This window comes from Sceloporus undulatus, chromosome 6 (genome assembly GCF_019175285.1).
Source record: "Sceloporus undulatus isolate JIND9_A2432 ecotype Alabama chromosome 6, SceUnd_v1.1, whole genome shotgun sequence".
Classification (NCBI taxonomy): Eukaryota; Metazoa; Chordata; class Lepidosauria; order Squamata; family Phrynosomatidae; genus Sceloporus; species Sceloporus undulatus.
Genome location: NC_056527.1, coordinates 149,433,862 through 149,454,494, shown reverse-complemented (window position 1 = coordinate 149,454,494; position 20,633 = coordinate 149,433,862). Strand labels below are relative to the sequence as shown.

At 43.2% G+C, this 20,633-nt stretch overlaps 1 protein-coding gene across 1 annotated transcript in view; it reads left to right on the top strand.

The window, feature by feature from the left end:
* Window positions 1-20,633, top strand: part of FAM189A1 (family with sequence similarity 189 member A1) — a 142,681-nt gene that overhangs the window by 100,763 nt on the left and 21,285 nt on the right. The window contains exons 4-5 of the mRNA XM_042473992.1: window positions 5,754-5,882; window positions 18,649-18,756. Coding sequence (XP_042329926.1) covers window positions 5,754-5,882; window positions 18,649-18,756 — 237 coding nt within the window. The remainder of the gene's footprint in view (window positions 1-5,753; window positions 5,883-18,648; window positions 18,757-20,633) is intronic.

The window sequence follows — 20,633 nt, the reverse complement described above, 5'->3', positions numbered from 1 at the left end:
TCCCTGTCATGCAGGAATTCACAATTCAAGCATCCCTGATAGATGGCCATCCAGCCTCTGTTTAAGAACCTAAAAGGAGGAGACTCCACCACTTTTTGAGGCAGCATCTTCCACTGTCAAACAGCTCTTACTCTCAGGAAGTTCTTCCTAACGTTTAGGTGGAATTTCTTTTCCTGTAGCTTGTGTCCATTGCTCCGTGCCCTACTCTCTGGAGCAGCAGAAAACAATCTTGCTCTCTCCTCAATATGACATCCCTTCAAATAGGTTTTTGTGGGTTTTTCGGGCAATGTGGCCATGTTCTAGAAGAGTTTATTCCTGACATTTCGTCAACATCTGTGGATGGCATCTTCAGAGAATATCTGGCTGGCATCTTTGGAGAAGTTTCACTGAAGATGCCAGCCACAGATGCTGGCGAAACGTCAGGAATAAACTCTTCTAGAACATGGCCACATAGCCTGAGAAACTCACAGAAAACTATGGATGCTGGACATAAAAGTCTTCGACTTGACACCCTTTAAATATTTAAATGGGGCTATCATGTCACGTCTTAATCTTCTCTTCTCCAAGATGAACATACCCAGTTCCTTGTCACTCCTCAGAGGGCCTGGTGGTTTTCAGACATTTCTTAGGGATGGAACAGACCCCCAAGGGCCATCCAATCCAACCCCATCCTTCCATGCAAGAAGACACCATCAAACCTCTCTCTGTGACAGATGACCATCCAGACTTGTTTAAAGACCTCCAAGGAAGGAGGCTTCACTATTCTCCATTGAGGGAGTGTGTTCTACTGTCAAACAGCCCTTACTCTCAGGAAGTTCCTCCTAATGTTGAGCTGGAATCTCTTTTCCTGGAGCTTGCATCCATTGTTTTGGGTTTCATTCTCTGGAGCAGCAGAAACCAAGCTTGCTCCATCTTCAATGTGACATCCCTTCAAATATTTAAATAGGGCTATCATGACACCTCTTTACCTTCTCTTCTCCAGGATGAACATACCCAGTTCCCTGAGTCACTCCTCATTGAGCATGGTTTCCAAACCAGGGTTGGCATTACCTGGTGCAGTAACTCATGGAAAACCTAGAAATGCTTGCAGAAGTGCTTTTTCTCAGAATCTCTAGATCCTCCAGTGTTGACTCTAGGGCCAATGTCCATCAGTACCCACATTGGAGGACCTAGAGATTCCTAGAGGAAATAGACCAATTAAAACATGAATTAATCAAAGCCACAAAAGTCAAAGCTTCAAATGTGGAGGACCAACTGTATTCTAGAAAGCTGGCCATAGTGTGGCCATTTTGAAAGCTCTTGCAATTCCAACTGAAACCTGGGGTGAATTCACTGACTCCACCAATATGGGCTGCATATGCACTGCAGAAATAATCCATCTTGACACCACTTTATCTGTCATGGTTCAATGCTATGGAATTGTGAGAATTATAATACGTTGTGGCACCAGAGCGCTCTGACAGAGAAGGCTAAATGTCGCACAAAACTGCATTTCCCAGCATTCCATAACATTGAGCCAGGCGGTTAAAGTGGAATCGAACTGGATTATTTCTGCAGTGTGGATGCAGCCATGGGCACCACCCGTTGCCTCCCTAATAAAGTAGGCCACACATGATCTCTCTGTCTCTCATTCCCTCTTTGTTTGGATTAAGTTCGTAAAACCTGCCAAGAGCAAAAAATCTGATAAAGCGGTTGTGGGTAACCCATGCCTTTTTCTTTTTTGTTTTTTCCCCGTGCTCCTTAAAATAGAAGCACGGAAATAAAACAAACCGAGGCAATAAGCCCAATCTCATTTTGTTGTTCATAAATGCTGGCAAGAGCAGCGGTCTCAATGCACAAATCAAATAAGTGCGCCTCTTTACTTGACATATTTCTGTCAGGTTTATTCATTTTTACAGATGCGGGGAAGGGAAGCAGGAGGTTTTGGGTTGTTTTTTTTCATGACTGCTAAAAAAGAAAAATCTGAAAGCTTCCATAACTGCAGCTCTCCTCGAAAACACATATGGGTGATTTTGAGATAATAAGACTAAATCTTGGTGATGAATTAGACTGTGAGGCCCATGTTTACAAACAGCAGGTTTGCAAGGAAGAAGATCCATTCGTTTTAGCCCAGAAAATGGCCAACAAGAGACTTTCTCCAAGCTTTAGGTAATGCATTATTTCACGTACCTGGGAATTTCAGCTTCTTGCCTTGCGATATAATAATTGAATATATTTCCCCGAATCTTCATGGTCCATCATGTTAGTGGCGATACTTTTTCCAGGTCATGGAGTCCTGGCAAAGAGAGGCAACATTTTCTAGCAGCAGATCCTGCCTTCCTTTTTTCCAGCCAAAATCCAGGTTGCACCAAATATATATGGCTTCTCCAAAATGTAATAAGTACTTTGGAAAACCTACCATAAATTATGTTATTTCTCTTTGTCATTTGTGTATTCTGGTGCTAGGGCAGTTCCAAAAAGAACAAGATGACCTTGTGAAGGCTACATGGCATATTTGTTCTCTATGGTGCCAAGGGACTGGAAAATGGATTGTAGAAATTGAGTCTCCCTTACCCAAAATATTTGGGACCAGAAGTGTTTGGGATTTTGGCATGCCTGTATTTGCATATAAAAACATCTTGGTGATGGGACCCAAGTTCAAACATGAAATCCGTTTATGTTTCATAAACACCTTGTATGACATAACTTAAAGGTAATTCTATACAGTGTGTGTAACAATTTTGTGCATGAAAGAAAGTTAGTGTACACTGAACCATCAGGAAGCAAAGGTGATGCTGTCTCAGCACACAATGGGTTTAATAATTTGGGGTATGAAGCATTTGCGGACATTGCACCAAAGTTTGTGGACATTGCACCATCAGAAGGCAAAGGCATTGTAGTGTCAGCCATTCATGAAAACAATTTTGGTTTTTGGAATACAGTCGCCCATTTGGACTCGTGGTGATCCGTTCTGGATCACAACCACCACCCCGTGAATTCAAAATCTCGCGCATATTCAAGCTCCATAGTCTTGAATGGGATGTGTGCCCCATTAAGGTTAATAGCGGTCGCCCCTCCATGGATTTCCAAGTCTGCACATTTCAAGTCTGTGGACTTGGAGGGGTGACTGTATTGCAGATTTTGGAATAAGGGAGACTCAACCTGTATAAGATCCTGTGACTCAAGGCTGCCATTCTCTTCATATTCGGGTCCTGGCTGAATGAGACTACATGTGAAAGGAATCTGGGAGTCCAAGTAGACCACAAATTGAACAAGAGTCAACAGTGCGATGCAGCAGCTAACAAGGCCAATGCAATTTTAGGCTGCATCAATAGAAGTATAGTGTCTAGATCAAGGGAAGTAATAGTCCCACTCTATTCTGCTCTGGTCAGGCCGCACCTGGAATGTTGTGTCCAGTTCTGGGCACCACAATTAAAAAAGGACATTGAGAAACTGGAGCGTGTCCAAAGGAGGGTGACTAAAATGATGAAGGGTCTGGAAACCATGAAGCCCTATGAGGAATGACTAGTCTGGAAACTATGCCCTCTGAGGAAGGTCTGTAAACCACCAAACCCCATGAAGAGAGGCTTAGGGAGCTGGGGATGTTTAGCCTGGAGAAGAGAAGGTTAAGATGTGATATGATAGCCCTGTTTAAATATTTGAAGAGATGTCATATTCAGGAGGGAGCTGACTTGTTTTCTGCTGCTCCAGAGACTAGGACCCAATGGAGCAATGGATGCAAGCTCCAGGAAACTGACAGTAAGGGCTGTTCGACAGTGGAATACACTCCTTCCTCGGAGTGTAGTAGAATCTCCTTCCATAGAGGTGTTTAAGCAGAGGCTCGATGGCCATCTGTCGGGGATGCTTTGATTGAGATTTCCTGCATGGCAGAATGGGGTTGGACTGGATGGCCCTTGTGGTCTCTTCCAACTCTATGATTCTATGATTCTAGGAGACAAAAATGCAATTCTTTCCCTAAATTATGTTGGATTTTTTATTGACCAAGCTTGGTCTTCTAATTTCTGCTAGAGTTCTAGGGGAAGGCGAGACCTCCTTTGTGTCAAAGAAAAGGTGTTAGGTCTGTAGCTGAGCTGAAGCCAGGCGAAGCACAAGCTAAAGTGTCTTGATATCCACAGCTCTGTCTGAGTTGTATTTTTCTTGTCAGGTTTCGAGGGCTTCTCTCCCCCTCCATCGGAGGGGGATGTATTGATTTTGAAGTACTCCCTGCTGCTAAGGCCAAGTATGCGGCAGATTTCTAAGCAACCGTTAGATTTGACAAAAACCCTGTGTGCACAGAGCAGCTTTAATTCAAAGTCAATTGCCTTTACTTACCCTCACAAGGCGTACCAGGGCTGGTGGACACACACAAGGACCCAAAGATGGAGCTTACAGAATCTCTGCTGGGTTTATGGGGGCAGTAAAGCAAGAATGGGAACAGAGAGGTGACACCTTACTTGTATTTATTTATTAAGATACTTATATCCTGCCCTGCATATGAAGATTCAAAGCCTTCGATGGAAGAAAATTGGGTTATGGAATATTTTCTTTTAGGGTTATAAATGTTGGAGACAGGGTATCCCTGTAGAGAGCTAGCATGGCATAGTGGTTTGAGTTTAGGACTAGAAACCTACAGATTGGGGTTTGATTCCCCATTTGGCCATGGAAACCCTCTTGGGTGAGTCATGCCCTCTCAGCCCTAGAAAACCTCATGATAGGGTCACCATGAGGTTGCCATAAGTCAGAAGTGACTTGAAGACACACAGAAATAGCATTCCTGTAGTTATGAGTGAACATGGATTGAGCATTATGGATGGCAACCTTGGAGACCAGGGTTCAAATCCCTACTCAGCCATGGAAGCACCCTAAGTGATTTTGGACAAGTTACACACTCTCAGCCTCAGAGGGAGGCAAAGGCAAACCTCCTCTGAAGAAATCTTCCCAAGAAAACCCTGTGATAGGGTTGCCTGAGCATCGCCATAAGTCAGAAGTGACTTGAAGGTGCCTAAGAAGAAGAAGATGCTTCACTTAAGAGCCAGCATGGTGCAATGGGTTGAGCATTGGAATACACCTTTAGAGACCAATGTTCTAAACTCCGCTCAGCCACAGAAACCCACTGGGGGACCTTGGGCAAGTCACACTCTCTCAGCCTCAGGGGAAGGCAAAGGTAACATCCCCTCAACAAATCTTGCCAAGAAAACCTATGATACCTTAGGATCAGCCTTTTAGAAATTTCTGCATTGGATGACAAACAAAAACATGATCTTGAAACTAAGCTCTTTGCATACCCTTCAAGTGTCCTGATTTGGTAGTCACCCCCCTTTTTTAGCAGCTTATAAAACGTCTGTTTCTGTCTCCTCTTCTCTCTTTCACCCTTTGTTGCGAGCTTATTTCCATCACTGCATACTGAGTTCAAAGTACAGAAGTGGTTTGCACTCAGTTAACTCAGCAGGGCAAAGAAGAGAGGAACAGGCAGAATTGACCTTCCCAGTTGGCTCAGGCAAAAGCATACTGCTGCACCCTCTCCTAGCTTGTATGATCTGCCTTGTTAATCATTGTTTCTATCTTGATCGTACTCCAAGGATGCTTGGCCACATGTGTCCTGGTTTCTACCTGTGAAACACTGGAAGGTGTGTCTTTGCTGTTGCCGTCGCCACTTTGTTCTCCGAGTACAAGAGATCTCCTAGGATTTTGACCTGCTTGAATCATGATTGACAAGTTTGTTTTTTCTCTCTCTCTCTCTTCTTGACCTTCTCCCCCACCCCTCTTTTCTGTAGATTAAATTTGACAGCGACAGTGTCTGCGTATGCTGCGAGTTACAACACCAGAACTCGGGTTGCAGCTTGGGCGAGATGCTGAAACTGAACCCCTTGCAGGAATGCAACAGGGTCAGGCTGACTCTAAAGGTAAAATTTGAAGAAATGCTCTCCTCTTCTCTTCTCTTCACTTACTCCACAGAAGGAGTGCAATCCTTCACCTCATTGAGTTCAGTGGGACTTACTTCTAGGCAGTATTTAGAAATCCTAGGGCTTGTCTATGCGAAGGAAAAAAACCTAACAACTCTGGTGCAATCGGGATACATGACTCATGGCATTTCCCACAAATCTGGTGTGATCAGGACACACTACATTTCTCCCAGATCTGGCATGACCAGGGTGCGCGATGCATGGCCCCATCAGCAGCAAATTGGGAATATAATGCCTTAAAGCAAAATTTAGAGATGCGTTGTTTGCTCTGGAGTTTGCTTGAAACTATAGTATTTCCTATAGTCTGAGCAATGGGTTTGCATTAGATTTGAGGGAACAGATTCCTGCCTGGCAGGTGCCACCATTAACCAATGTCCAGGCCAGTTCCCCACCTGGAATGACATTTATAAAGGTTTTACCTGCTTGCAAGGTGCTCAGAGCCTTATTCTGACCTCAGAGATGCACCACCACCATCAGCACCCCACACATGAGGAAAACATTTGGAAACAACATTTACAAAGTAAATGGCAGTGTTGGCCAAGCAGTGATCTCTCCTTGATCTGAGAGCTAATGGAGGAAAGGCAGTGGTGATGGGAGCTTATGGCAGCAGTGGGCCACAAAAATATCTGCAGCATAAGCAACTGCTGCAGAAAAAACTAGGTGCAGGGTGGCTCTGAGGCAGGTAGAGATTCCCTCAAAGTCAAAGAGTTACTTGCATTTAACATTGTGTCTCATTCAGACCGTTTCCTCCTAAATGGAGGTGGGTGGGAAAGCGTAGCTGTTCAGATATGGTTGGACTACAGCTCCCAGCAGCACAGGGAGTGGGGAGTTGTAATCCAATAGTATCTGCAGGGCTGCATTTCCCTCTCTCCAGTGATCTAAATCAGTGCTTTCAATCCTAGAGTGTTCTGTGGCTCCTTGACCCTATATTTTCTGCCCAATATGTTGGCAAACCTCAGCTGAGCCAGATGGTTTCTGGAGAGGTTCCCCTCCGCAAAGTGGATGGTCTTTTCTTTGCAAAAATCAGAATGTGATGCATATCTTTTTGCCTTGCTCTTTCTGAAAGAGCTAAGTCATGTTTCCTTCCCTTAAGATAGAAACCTCTGGATTTGCATTTTCCATTCCACCCCACTTTTTGGTGACAAATTTATTTATTTGTATTCCTATCCGCCTTGCTTTTCCACTCTCTTCCACTCTCTCTCTCTGTCGGAGACGTCTTACTACGCCTGTGAAGAAATTACAGCTAATCGGGTAAACACTGACAGCGATAACAGTCACCTTCTGTAATTATGATTAGTAATTGCTACAGGCTGTGGTGAGCAAAAACAGCTGTTATGCGCACTGGGTTTGATGTGGCCATTTGCCTGACAAAAGGAAGTGGCACAAGGCAAACAAGGCTGTGGCAGATATGCATGCATATATATATATATATATATATATATATATATATATATTACACAGAGAGAGAGAGAGAGCAGAGCAGTTAGCTTGGATGGCTTTAAAAGGAGGATTAGATTAACTCATGAAGGCTTTGATGGCTATTCAACACGACAGTTGCATGTGCAGCATTTGCCATTGGCTTCCACATCAGTGGGACAGGGAATCCGTTTGGGATTTTAACCTGAACTTTAAAGGAGTTGGTCATGGTGCTAAACCTTATCTCCGAAACAGGTCCAGCATCTTGGATAGCTCATTTGCTATGAGCATGTAACACCAATATTAAAACAACTCCACTGGCTGCCAATTAGTTTCCTTGCAAAGTACAAAGTGTTGGCTATTACCTTTAAAAACCCTACATGATTTGGGTCCAAGTTACCTATGGGATAACCTTTTCCTGTATAATCCAACCCCAAACACTCAGGTCTTCTGGAAGACATTTTCTTCAGCTGCCCCCAAATTGTGGAATGACCTGCTGGAAGGGATTTGACAGTGGAATACGCTGTCTGAATTTAAAACAGCTTTGAAGACCTGACAGCCTTATTCAGATGATTTTTAAAACATGAATTTAGATGATGAATTTTAAATGTGGGTTGTTTTAAAACATGTATGTCTTATTTGTCCTTTTAAACTGTTGCGTGCATTAATTAATGTGTTTTTAATTGATGTGCATTGGTGATTTGTTGTTCACTGCCTCGATCCATGAGGAGAGGCAGGTAAGAAATAACAATTGGTAGTAGCAGTAGTACAACTACAGTCAGTCCTCTATATTGGTGGTCTAGCCATCCATGGATTGGAGCATCCGCAGATGGATCTAACCCATTATTATCAATGGCGGTTCATTCACCCAGCTGTGCAAATGTCAAACATCCATTGACAATAATGGGACATGAGATCAATCACTTTTTGCTATTCATGGGGTGGTTTGGAACAGAACTCCCCTGCATATGGAGGGCCAACGTTGTTGTTGTTGTTGTTGTTAGTTTGGGCTAAAATCTGAACATGAATCCTATGTCACCAGATGCAATTGTATGTATGAAGTTCTAGGCTCCTTTTGCACTAGAAAATTACAGCAGAATCCTGTTGGCTAGTCCCAACTAGAGTAGCCCAGGCCAAAATGGCAGTCTTGTAAACCACAATTCAAATCTATTGGTGGTTCAAACATGACCCATACTCTCTCCCTCTCTCTTTCTGTCTCATGTGAACTGAAGCATTAATTCCTACCCATAATCACCACAAACATACACAAATCTGAGCTTCACTGTGAGTCAGGAAACCAAAGCAAACCCCATATGTTGCTACAGCTCGCTTATGCGACAAGACATTGGGCATCTACCCAAATGGCTGCTTTCCTTCTTTATCTTAAGCAAAGACGTTTCTTCCTTCCCCCACATGCTTCAAATGCTATAAGAACGGAATCACTGTTTTATATGGCAATGATGCTTTTGTATGAATTGGGGAAGGGGCAATAGCATAGAAGGGAGGATTATCTTACATGAAAGCAAATAGCAAAGTCTGCGGCCAAGGATTTTGTACGAGGGATCATTAAGCTATTGCTCATGGCAGCTCTGCATTTGTTTTATTGATTTATAGAAAGGCTTATCTTGCAATTAATTGGTCTTCAGAGAACATGACATTTAAACAACCGATGAGGCCAATGCTTGAAGTCCTTGGCCAGAGCATCAAAAGAAGCATATGATATGAAGCAAAGAATAACTAAAGATGATGGTGTTTGGTGATGGTGATTGGTACAATGTCTCCTAGTCTAGGAAGATACAGCATAGCATAGTAGTTTGAGTGTTGGACTATGATTCTGGAGACCTGGGTTCGATTCCTCGCTTGGCCATCAAACCCAGCGGGTGATCTTGGGAAAGTGGGGAAAGTGCAGCCCACAAGCCACATGTGACCCTTGAAACCATATTTATAGCCCCCAGGATAACCCTGCGAGATCCCCTTCCCCAATTTTGGCCTGTTTTTCAGCCCCCAAAACACACATTTATTATTGTTGTGTGCCTTCAAGTCATTTCCAAATTATGGCGACCCTAAGGTGAAGTTGTCATGGGGTTTTCAATGCAAGATATGTTCAGAGGGGGTTTGCCATTGGCTTCCTCTGAATCTGAGAGAGTGTGACTTACCCAAAGTCACATCCTATTGAATCCTGGAATGGATAGGAAGCCCTGGTGGCACAGTGATTAAACGCTGGTCCTGCAGCCACAATGTTGTGAGATCGATCCTGGAGCGCTCCAAGGTTGACTCAGCCTTGCATCCTTTCGTAAGTCGGTAAAACGAATACCCAGCTTGTTGGGGGCAATTGGCTTACAGATTGTAAACTGCTTGGAGAATCCTGAGTTCACTGATAAGCGGTATAGAAATGTAAACGCTGTTGCTATTTTGGTGAGACACCAGAGCTCTCCGACAGAGCCTTCAAAATACCTTGCAAAACTGCAAATCCCAACATTCAGTAGGATAGAACCATGACAGTTAAAGTGGTATCAAAGTGCTACAATTGTGCAGAGTGAAAGAGACCATAACTCTGTTGCATTATAAAAAGGAAAGGAGGGGAAGAACCAGGTTGCACACGTAATAGAAGATTCCTTCTCAGTAATGTCTCTTAGGTCAACGAAATTAACTTTAAGATGAGCAGAATGTCTCGCTTTGACTCTTTGAAACTATTGATAGTTCTGTGCCCCCTTCCACATCCTGAAGGTTTATGACCAGTGTCGCCATCTACATTTTTCTGTATCCCATTAGATGCATACACACAGATGTGCACACCCCTTTGTAATTGCTCAAATATCTGCAGTTTTTGTACTCCATCTGAAGTATTGGCTTGAACTCCACAAAAACTCAAGCTGAAATAAATCAGTCGGTCTTAAAGGTGCCACTAGGTTCCTCCACTCCCCTTTCTTTTTTGTATTCAAAGCATATAAAAAGTTATTTTTAACATGCAGTTAAGCTATCTGCAGAATTCAAAACCATTTAAAACCAACCCATCAAGAGGTAAAAGACTTTTTTAAATAGTACAGCATAGTAATGGGAGGCTTTTCCTTGTAAACCAATCAGTTTGCAAAAGGCTGTTGGGATCAAAAATGTCTTTGCAATGGAAAGACACTAAGGAGGATGCAAGTCTAGTCTTCCCAGGAAGGGAGTTCCAGATTTCCAACAAATCTGAGATTAGGTTATGCCCTTTATGTTTTCCCTTGTTGCAACAAAGCTTTAACATTCTGTCCGATGCAATATGATAAATGCTTTCCCGTCCACTCTGACATTTATTTAAAAATACAGTCAACATATGTTTGTTGCCTTGAAGCCACTTTAAAAAAGCCAACCCACATGTTGGCTTTGTCATTCCTAAGAGATTCCTCTGGCACCATTAAGGCTTAAGCTAAAAGTGTGTCTGTGTGTGTTTTTAAAAAGATCCTTCTTCCTCGTTGAACTGTTTTATTAAAAGTAAAGAGGGTCCCTTGGAGAAATGACAAATGCATTGCATCGAGATCAGATTGACTCCATAACCTCCTACATATTAAGCAAGATAAGTGCTTTAATTCAGAAGTACAGATTTTTCTCCCACTATAAATGCAGGGAACTTCATCAAGACCTGAGCTTTCAGTAAACCAGGGATGACTATCTAACAAGTGATGAAACAACATGTTAATAAGGAAAACACATGTGTGTCTCCTTTGTGTGCAAGGTAGGAGTGTAATTTTTCGGCAAGTTTCTTCTCCAAGGAAGCAATGAGCAATTTTTGCAATTTTCAAAGACTGCAAGAAAGTGTTTGAAAACCATGCCGATTTTTGAAGGCCGATTTCTTCTCCACAAAATTTACACGTAGTTGTTTTGCACAGAAGAAACAGCATTTTGTTTGCTTAGAAATCAGTATTTCTGCACAGAAATGTTATTTTGGGTAGAAGATTCTGCATCGGAAATGCTGTTTTCTCTGCAAATCTATGACACGTGAATTTTGTGCAGAATGAAGTCCTGAATTCCAAAATTTTCTGCACAGGAAACATCTCTCCCTATGTCCAAAATAATATTGCCACGGAGTACTATAGAATTCTGGGATTTGTAATTTGTTATGTTACCAGAGCTCTCTGACAGAGGAGGCAAAATATCTCACAAAGCTACGAATCTCACCATTCCATAGCATTGAGCCACGGCAAGCAAAGCAGTGTCAAACTGCATTAATTCTGCAGTGCAGATGCATCCTGAGTTGTGTGTCTGTGCAAAATGCCCTCTGGTGACAATGGGTCTGTAGCTCTGGTGGCGAGTGAGACCCATTGTCACCGGTAATCTAAAACAACAATATTAAAGCCAGCCTGTCCTTGAATTTCCCAAGTAAAAGGAGTAGAGAGAGAGCAATTTCATGGGTGAAAAGCCTTTAGTGCTCATTATCTCTTTCCAGGTGATTGTGGGTATATAGGCAATGAAGCTCTGTAATTGAAGGCAACCAAGGGGAAAAGACATTGTGCTTTGCAGCGCGGCCAAACAGGACTTGTTTTGGATCTAGCCTGGCATCAGTGTCAGGCCATTGTTTTTAAGGTTATTGATTACAAGGGAACCTTTGGATAGTGACAAGCATTCCTCCTGGCCTTTCCCACGTTTACGGGATGAACGTCCCAAAATTCAAGGGGATTGGAAAAAAGCTAGGAAACCCTCCTGTCCAGAAACTGGGTGGAATCCCCTCCTGGTGCGTCAGGCAGCAGTTTTTCTTTGGGGCACTAGACAAAAATATAGCACTATGATTCCGTTTTAACCACCTGGCTGCATCCTCTTGAATCTTGGGGTTGAAAGTTTGACAAGGCACTAGAGCGCTCCAGCTGAGGGTCATAAGTACCACTTCTCCAGACTATAAATCCAAGGTTTCTGCAAGATGGAGTCCTGTCAGATAAAGTTAAAGGCGGCAGCTTTTCTTTGGGTCAGCCTAAGGGATAAATCGGGAGTGGATCCCTTTCACACTAGATAAAAATATAGCATTATGATTCCGTTTTAACCACCATGGCTGCATCCTCTTGAATCTTGGGGTTGATAGTTTGGTGAGGCACTAGAGCTCTCCAGCTGAGGGTTATAAGTACCACTTCTCCAGACTGCAAAGCCCACATTTCCACAGGATGGAGCCATGTCAGTTAAATTTAAAGGCTTTTCTTTGGGTCAGGTGTAGGGGTTAATGGGGTGGATCCTGTCGAATGCCCATTCAGCTGTGAAACCCACTGGGGGACCCTGGGCAAGCTACACTCTCTCAGCCTCAGAGAATGGCAGTGACAAACCCCCTCTGAAGAAACTTGCCAAGAAGACCCATGATAGGTTCACCTTAGGGTCGCCGTAAGTTGGAAAATAACATAAAGGCACGTAACAACAACAACAACAACAACAACAACAACAACAACAACAACATGATTCCACTTTAGCCACCATGGCTGAATCCTATTGAATCTTGGGGCTGATAGTTTGGCAAGGCACTAGAGCTTTCCAGCTGAGGATTTTGAGTACCCCTCCCCAAACTACAGATCCCAGGATTACACAGGATGGAGCCATGTCAGTTAATGGAGGATAATGTCCTTTCACTGCTAAGGAATCCAGGAAGTTGTAGTACAGTGGGCCCTTGGTATCCCCTGGGGTTTAGTTGCAGACCCACTCATTCCTGGATACCAAAATGCTCAAGTCCCATTAACTACAGTGGTGTTGTGAAATGGTGTCCCTTATATAAAAAGGCAAAATCAAGGTTTGTTTTTTGGAATTGATATCATTTTGGTATATTTTAAAGCCATGGATGGTTGAATCCGTGGATAAAGAACCTGCGGGTATGGAGGGCCGACTGTACTTTATTTCCAAAGTATTCAGATGCATTTCTGAAGTGCTGAAGTGCTCTCAAGTATTTCTGAAGTTTTTTACTTCTCCCGGGGGAAACGTATCTAATGAGGAGGGCAATGAAAACCCCAGACCCTCTTTTCCTGAGTAGAGTTATATTCAGCTTTCTTCTACCGAGTTCTTGGCATTTCTAATTTGGTGAAGCGAGGAAGCTCACAGATGAACACTGGAATCAAAGCAATTTGCAGAGAGATCACGACATTTATTCGCAGACGAGAAACAAAAACGTCCAACTTGCAACGTGTGTCTGCGCGCGTTTCACGTTTGCCATCCGAAATTAGGGACCTGCGTTTTTAATCTATCAACTGGCCTTTGGCTATAAATGTGTAATTTCCTGAGTAATTATCATTTTTGGCATCCGCATGCCGCGCCTCCCCATCAGTCCTTTGCTAAGCAATGTTGTCAGGGGAGTACGGAAGTTTTCAAATTACTGTAATTTTCTAAGATTATAGAGGCTGTTCCTCCACGGAAGTCTGAAAAGGAATTGCTTTTGAAGAGAAGTAAACATGTTTTTTGAGCGATGAGACTCAACGCGCGATGCCTCAGGAACCTGGCATGCTGGGCATGTTCATGCGCATGTTACAAACGGAGCCAGTTTTAAGGACCATGAAAGAACGGCACACTCAGTATTAAGCTGTCAATTGTTTGGGGCTTTTTCTTCTGCAGAGAAGTTGTTATTGGGTGATTGGATTTGGATTAACTGCAGGCAACACTCAGTGGAGCACATCCAGGCAGGAAAACGTGACGTCTGTCTGCTGAAATTTTCAGGGCTCCAAAATACATTTCTGGGATTATGACTTTTTTTCTCTCTTTCCAAATCATAGCATAGCAAAACCCTTGCGCAATGCTTGCACAATGTGAAATGGTTGCATCCAGCCGAAGGTGGTATAATTGAAATTGCACATGTGGAACTGTTGTTGCACATGGAGTAGCATATTTATTGCTGAAACATTCCCCCTCGCCAAGGGACGTGCAAAATTGAGCTTCTTTCTGGTGGACCTCCATTCGTATGCTGTCTACTCTGATTCCTCACATTTGGGAATGATCTCAGACAAGGCAATTGGCACAGCTTGGGAAATCCACTGCATGACATTTCCAAAGGCAAGATATGATGGGCCTGAGTAAGTCAGGAAACAAAATAGAAGAGATGCAGAACCAGGAGTTGTTTTAAAAAGTGCACCTTTTGTGTACAGTATTTTGAAACCTGCCAATGGTTGGCTTCCTATTTGTGACATACATAGGTGTAAATTGTGCTATATATGTAGACTTAAAAAAATGTGCAATGGTTGTATGCAGCCAAAAGTGGCATAATTGAAATTGCAGATGTCAAACTGTTGCCCACGGAGTAGCGTATTATGTATGTATGTATGTATGTATATATGTATGTATTTTTTACCCTGTCCCCCAGTATGGGACCCAAGGCGACTCTCTGTATACATTAAATTACACATAATAGAGCCAGTGTGGCATACAGGTTTGAGTGTTGGATTACGACTCTAGAGATCATGGTTCTTGCTTGGTCATGAAACCCATTGCGTGAACTTGGACAAGTCGCAGGTCCTCAGCTTCAAGGGAAGGCAATGGCAAACCACCTCTGAAGAAATCTTGCCTCATGATAGGTTTGCCATAAGTGAAAAACAACTTGAAGGCACACAACAAGAACAACACATATTGTCTATGCATTGCCTTTCTGCAATGGACAGGAATTGGGGAATTGGAGTAGGCAGGCAGTCAAGAAAGAAGGGGAGCGAAAACTGAGAGGCTTCAGAGCCAGGGACTGCCGCATTGAGTCCCTTTATTGGGAGAAAGGTGGGAGATAAGAAAATGAAATTATTATTATTATTATTATTATTATTATTATTATTATTATTCAGGGAGCAGGTTGTGCAAAAAGGCAGCCAACAAAGAACAGTGGCAGGACTAGGAATGAAATGAATTAGCAGGGATGAAAAGGAATGGGAGAAACAGAGTAAACAGATCAAGAAAAAGATTGACTGTAGACTAAGAGAGTCCATTGTTTTGGATTCCTGAAACTAGAGGGTGAAAGGGGATTGATGCTGATTTTTGCTCATTTAGTCAGTTGTTGCAAAACATTGCAGAACAATTGCAAAACTTTGGCACAGGTTTGTCGGGAATTCCAAATCTCAGGATTCATAGTTCACAAAGTTGCATGTTTTAACTCTCTGCTGTACATTAGAAAAGAAGAAGCTACAACAGGCTACAGAGATACAAAGGCTGAAGGGCAGGAATCAAGCGATGGCTAGATTGTGGGTCTTATGTCACCGCATAACTGTCTTCCATTTGCCCAAAGCACTTCTCCTCTTCCATTTCATCCAGCCCACTTGATTTACTTCTAAAAGGTAGATTTATGGGGAATCACGGCCTGATCGATATCTTTGCCCTGGGATTTCTTCCTATGAAGAATTATGCCCGTGTGCTCTGCTTTTCAAAAGCCTCTTGGATTTCGGGTGGCAATCTTTCCTAAGGCCACAAATCTGCCACAGAGTGATGCTTTGGGAAGCAGCAGTTGACCCCAGGATTAATTGTAGCACCTGCGCATTGCCATTTGGGAGGTCTAGTCTGTCTAGCAATCCCCTTGCAAAGGTAAAGTGTCAGGAAAAGTGGCTGATGGAGAGGAGAGAGAAGACTGTGGGGGAGAAAGAAATAACAGCCTGCCATGTTTATTCCTTAAGGGGGAAAATGTCTGGGTTGTATTTCAGGCACTGTATGACCAGACCTTGCAGAGTTGCTTTCTTCCTGATACTCATTGCAGTGCTAAAAGTAATTTATTCTTGTTATGTGGTACAGTGACTAAGGGTACATCTACACTGCAGAAATAATGCACGATGATACCACTTTTAAGTGCTATAGCTCCATCCTATGGAATCCTGGGATTTGTAGTAGCTGGTGCCTCACAAAACTACAAATCCTGGGATTCTGTTGGACAGAGTCAGGGCAGTTAAAGGGGCTCGTTGTTGTTGTTGTTGTGTGAGCTCAAGTTATTTCTAACACATAGCAACCCTAAGGTGAACCTATCATGGGGTTTTCTTGGTAGTTTTATTGCCATATTGTCAGGGGAAGGCAATGGCAAACCTCCTCTGAACAAACCTTGCCAAAAAAAAACCCCTGCATGATAGATTCCCTTTAGGATTGCCGTAAGTTGGAAGGCACACAACAACAAAAAGAAGAAAATTGTCAAGAATATAAAGCCCTACATGGCTTGGGCCCGAGTTACTTGAGGGACTGCATCTCCCCATATAATCCGCCCCGCACACTCAGAACAACCGGGAAGAACTTGCTGGAAATCCCACTATCTAAATATGTTACTACATCCCAGATGGCCTTCTCAGTAGCGGCCCCAGAAATCTGGAAGTCTTCCCGAGGAGCTCCGCCTTATCACCCCCCTGGAAACATTTAAAAAGAGGCTTAAAACCTTCCTCTTCTGTCAAGCCTTCCCCTCTGGAAAATGAAGTTGTGTATTTTGATCCCATCGACTCTCTGCCTCACCCTATTGAATGACTGTTTTAGATTTGTATAGTGTATATTGTGTTACTGGTTTTTATCTATTTTTATGATGTGTTTGTAACTGGTTTTAATTCTGTGTAAACCGCTTTGATCTTTTGGAAAAGCGGTATATAAATAACATTTATTATTATTATTATTATTATTATTATTATTATTATTATTAAGAAAGGCAATGCTGACCTATGCTCTAACATAGAGAGAACATGCGTCTGTTTTGGGGGGACATTGATTACGCTTTATACCCCCCAATACTTCATCCTTACAGAAATCGGCCTTGTTTTGCACAGATCACACCTACGTCTGATGCATGATGCTCCCACGGCTTTGTGTTTTTTGAGACAACAACAGCAGCAAATTGCGGTGGTGTTGAACCCAAACACGGTTCCTGTTTTTTCAGTCTTGGGAATAGAGGAAAACAAGTGCTGTGTCCTTAACTCTGAGCACTTGAGAGAAAAAAGAGTGATGTTAATTAAAATGTGTAAGAAAAAAGGAGGAGGAGGACAGGAGGAGAAATGTTATTTACAGCTTTAATTTTCCAAATGTTTTCTTCTTCTTCTCCGCTCTTGCGCCACTTAACTTGAGGAGTGGCAATAATTAATTAGCTTCTCTCGCCTTTCGATGTGGGGACAGATTTGGTTTGCATGCCGTATATCACATATGCACCCAGCGGTCCTGTAAAACTCGAACGGGAGCACTCCTGAGGATTACGCTTCTCGCACAGGGGACTTCAATGTGAAAGAGCATATTTCCCTATATGAGCCTGTCTGGACTTTAAGATCTGTAGGGAAAGGCTTCCTTTTAGTTGTACTGTACTGTGTTTTTAAATGGCTGTAAGCAGCCTTGAAGGCCATGCAGGGAGAAAGGTGGGATAAAAAATCAAATCAGGTTAAGGGAGTATGGACTTGCTAAGGTCTAAGTTAATGTTGTAACCCACATTGAGCAGAGAGGAGAGGTGGGTAATAATAATAATAATAATAATAATAATAATAATAATAATGGTGAGGAATTTTTGGACCATAAGCCATTTTGAAGACCTCTACACCTGGGGCACCTGCCTCTCCTCAGGCCACTCCTTCTCTCCTTAAGCCACACCCCTCTCCTCAAGCCACACCCCCTTTCCCCAACCCAAATCCCTGATTGACTCTACTCTAAGGCTGTATCTGCATTGCAGAAACAACCCAGTTCAACTCCACTTTAACCGTCGTGGCTCAGTGCTCTGGAATCCTGGGAACTGCAGCTTTCTGAGACATTTTACCTTCTCTGGTGCCACAAAAAACTACAATTCCCAGAATTCCATAGCACTGACCCATGGCAGTTAAAGTGGTGTCAAACTGCATTAATTCTGCAGTGAAGAAGCTGGGCATGTCATTAATTTATTATGTCCTTTCCCTCCTATTTTGCTGTGATTTACTCAATTGTTGAATCGGATTCTTACTGCAAACATGTTTAATGGTTGAAGAAAAAAACAGTATACAGTATACAGTTTTATGTGTTCAATCCCAAGCAGGGTTCCAAGGTTGACTCAGCCTTCCATCCTTTTGTAGGTCGATAAAATGACTACCAGCTTGTTGGGATCAATTGGCTTACGATGCTGAGTTCACTGATAAGCAGCATAGAAATGTTAATGCTATTGCTAAATGCTACTATTTTTAATTGCAACTTCCCACCTTGGATCTTGAAGTGGAGGCAAGAAAGGGTTACAGCAGCGCAGGGTAAATGGGACAGGGCTAATGAAGACCCACGTCTAGGAGATAACCGCTGACAGCATTTATTACCCAATCTGCTAAAATTGTTTTCAGGACCCATCCTCTGTCCCGCTGTGATAAGGAGTGACATTCTGCCTCTCTTTTCCTCCCCACTTTCTCTCTCTTTCCCACAGGACCTGTTGTTCAGCGTCTGCGCTCTCAATATCATCTCGACGATTGTCTGCGCTTTGGCGACTGCCATGTGCTGCATGCAGATGGTCTCCTCTGACGTGCTGCAAATGGTGAGTGAATTCCAATGAGAGGCGGTCTAATTATATATAATCTTCTTTAGCCTGACTGTATCCATGCAGTATTGATGGAGCCCTCGCCAAGGGATCTAGCCTGGCATCCGTTTTTCAAGAGCCCAGAAGAGGTAGAGCCATTGATCTATGCAATAGATGGCTGGCGGCTGCCATGTCAGTTGGGCAGTGGATCTGCTCCAGGTTTTGGCTTTAAGAGAGTTGTCAGCGGTGCTGAACTTTTAACTCATTTTCCCTAAGATTCCTAAAATGATAGAGTTGGAAAAGACCACAAAGACCATCCAGTCCAATCCCCTTCCATGCAGGAATACACAATCGAAGCACCGCTGACAGATGGCCATCCAGCTTCTGTTTAAAGATCTCCAAAGAAGAAGATGCCACCACTCTCCAAGGGAATGGGTTTCATTGTTGAACAGTTCTTACTGTCAGGAGGTTCTTCCTAAGTAGTTGCAATCTCTTTTCCTGTAACTTGCATCCATTGGTCCATGTTCTATTCTCTGGCGCAGCAGAAAACAAGCTTGCTCCATCCTCAATGCAGCACCCCTTCAAATACTTAAACAGGGCTCTTGTATCACCTCTTAACCTATTCTTCTCCAGGCTAAACATCCTCAGCTCCTTAAGTCTCTCCTCATAGGGCATGGTTTCCAGACCCTTCATCATTTTAGTCATCCTCCTTTGGACACGCTCCAGTTTCTCAATGTCCTTCTTGAATTATGGTGCCCAGAACTGGACACAGTATTCCAGGTGAGGCCTGACCAAAGCAGAATAGAGTGGCACTATGACTTCTCTTGATCTAGACACTAGATTCAGCACCTTGGATATCTCCTCTAAAGCTATACAAATCATGGAGTGGATTCGCCATCCCACTGACCTGGCAGTCACCAGCTGCCACTGTTGCAGAGATTATCCGGTCCCACGTTGCTGGGAATGAATCTGGATGCCTCTCGTTTCCTTTGGAAATATCTCCTCGTGCAACAAGATAGTTGTTCTGTGCCTCCAAATTGTTTCCAACTTATGGTGACCCTAAGGCAAACCTATATGGGGTTTTCTTGGCAAGATTTGTTCAAAGAGGGTTTAACTTGGCCTTCCTCTGAGGCTCAAAGATTGTGACTTGACCGAAGTCATCCGGTGGGTTTCCTTGGCTGAGCGAGGATTCAAACCCTGGTCTCTGGAGTCGAAGCCACTTCGTCATGCTGGCAGCCAGATGAAGAAGGGCATCTTCTGATACCCCTGACTTCAAAATATTGCCACAGTCAGCATACAGTGCCTTTCCAGAGGGTTCCGTGTTAGGCTGGGGACATATATACATGACCTGATCCAGTACATTGGCCACTGGTTATGGCAACCAGTTTTGCATATTATCTTCATCCAAGAGATAAGTGTTTGATTCCCAAGAACCAGAATTCAGAAGGAGGCAGATGTTTTAAATAAAGGGAAATAAAGTTCATTTGTAGACTCTTTCCAAGAAAATGGGTAATGGAGCAGGCAATAAACCAGGAATAGACAAGTGCATGGCGGGAGGCCAGTTTTCACCTTGTGGGCTTGAAGTGATGTTGTTTCCCTTCCTGTTTTTGTTCAGACCTCCTTTTCATCTGTTTTGTGGAGCTGGGTCATGAGCAGCCGAAATAATCACATTTCAGGGCATTTGGGGTTCAAAACTGGCCAAAATATATATCCCAACAGGTGGGTTGTTTTGCAGATTTGGGGTGCTGGTCATGAGCAGACCAAATCATCACATTTCCAGACATTTTGAGGACATTTGAGCTGCAAAAGTGGCCAAAAATATATCCCAGTGGGTGAGCTGGAAGCTGTAGGAGGACATCACATACCCATAAGAGCCATTCTCCCCTTCCTCTCCT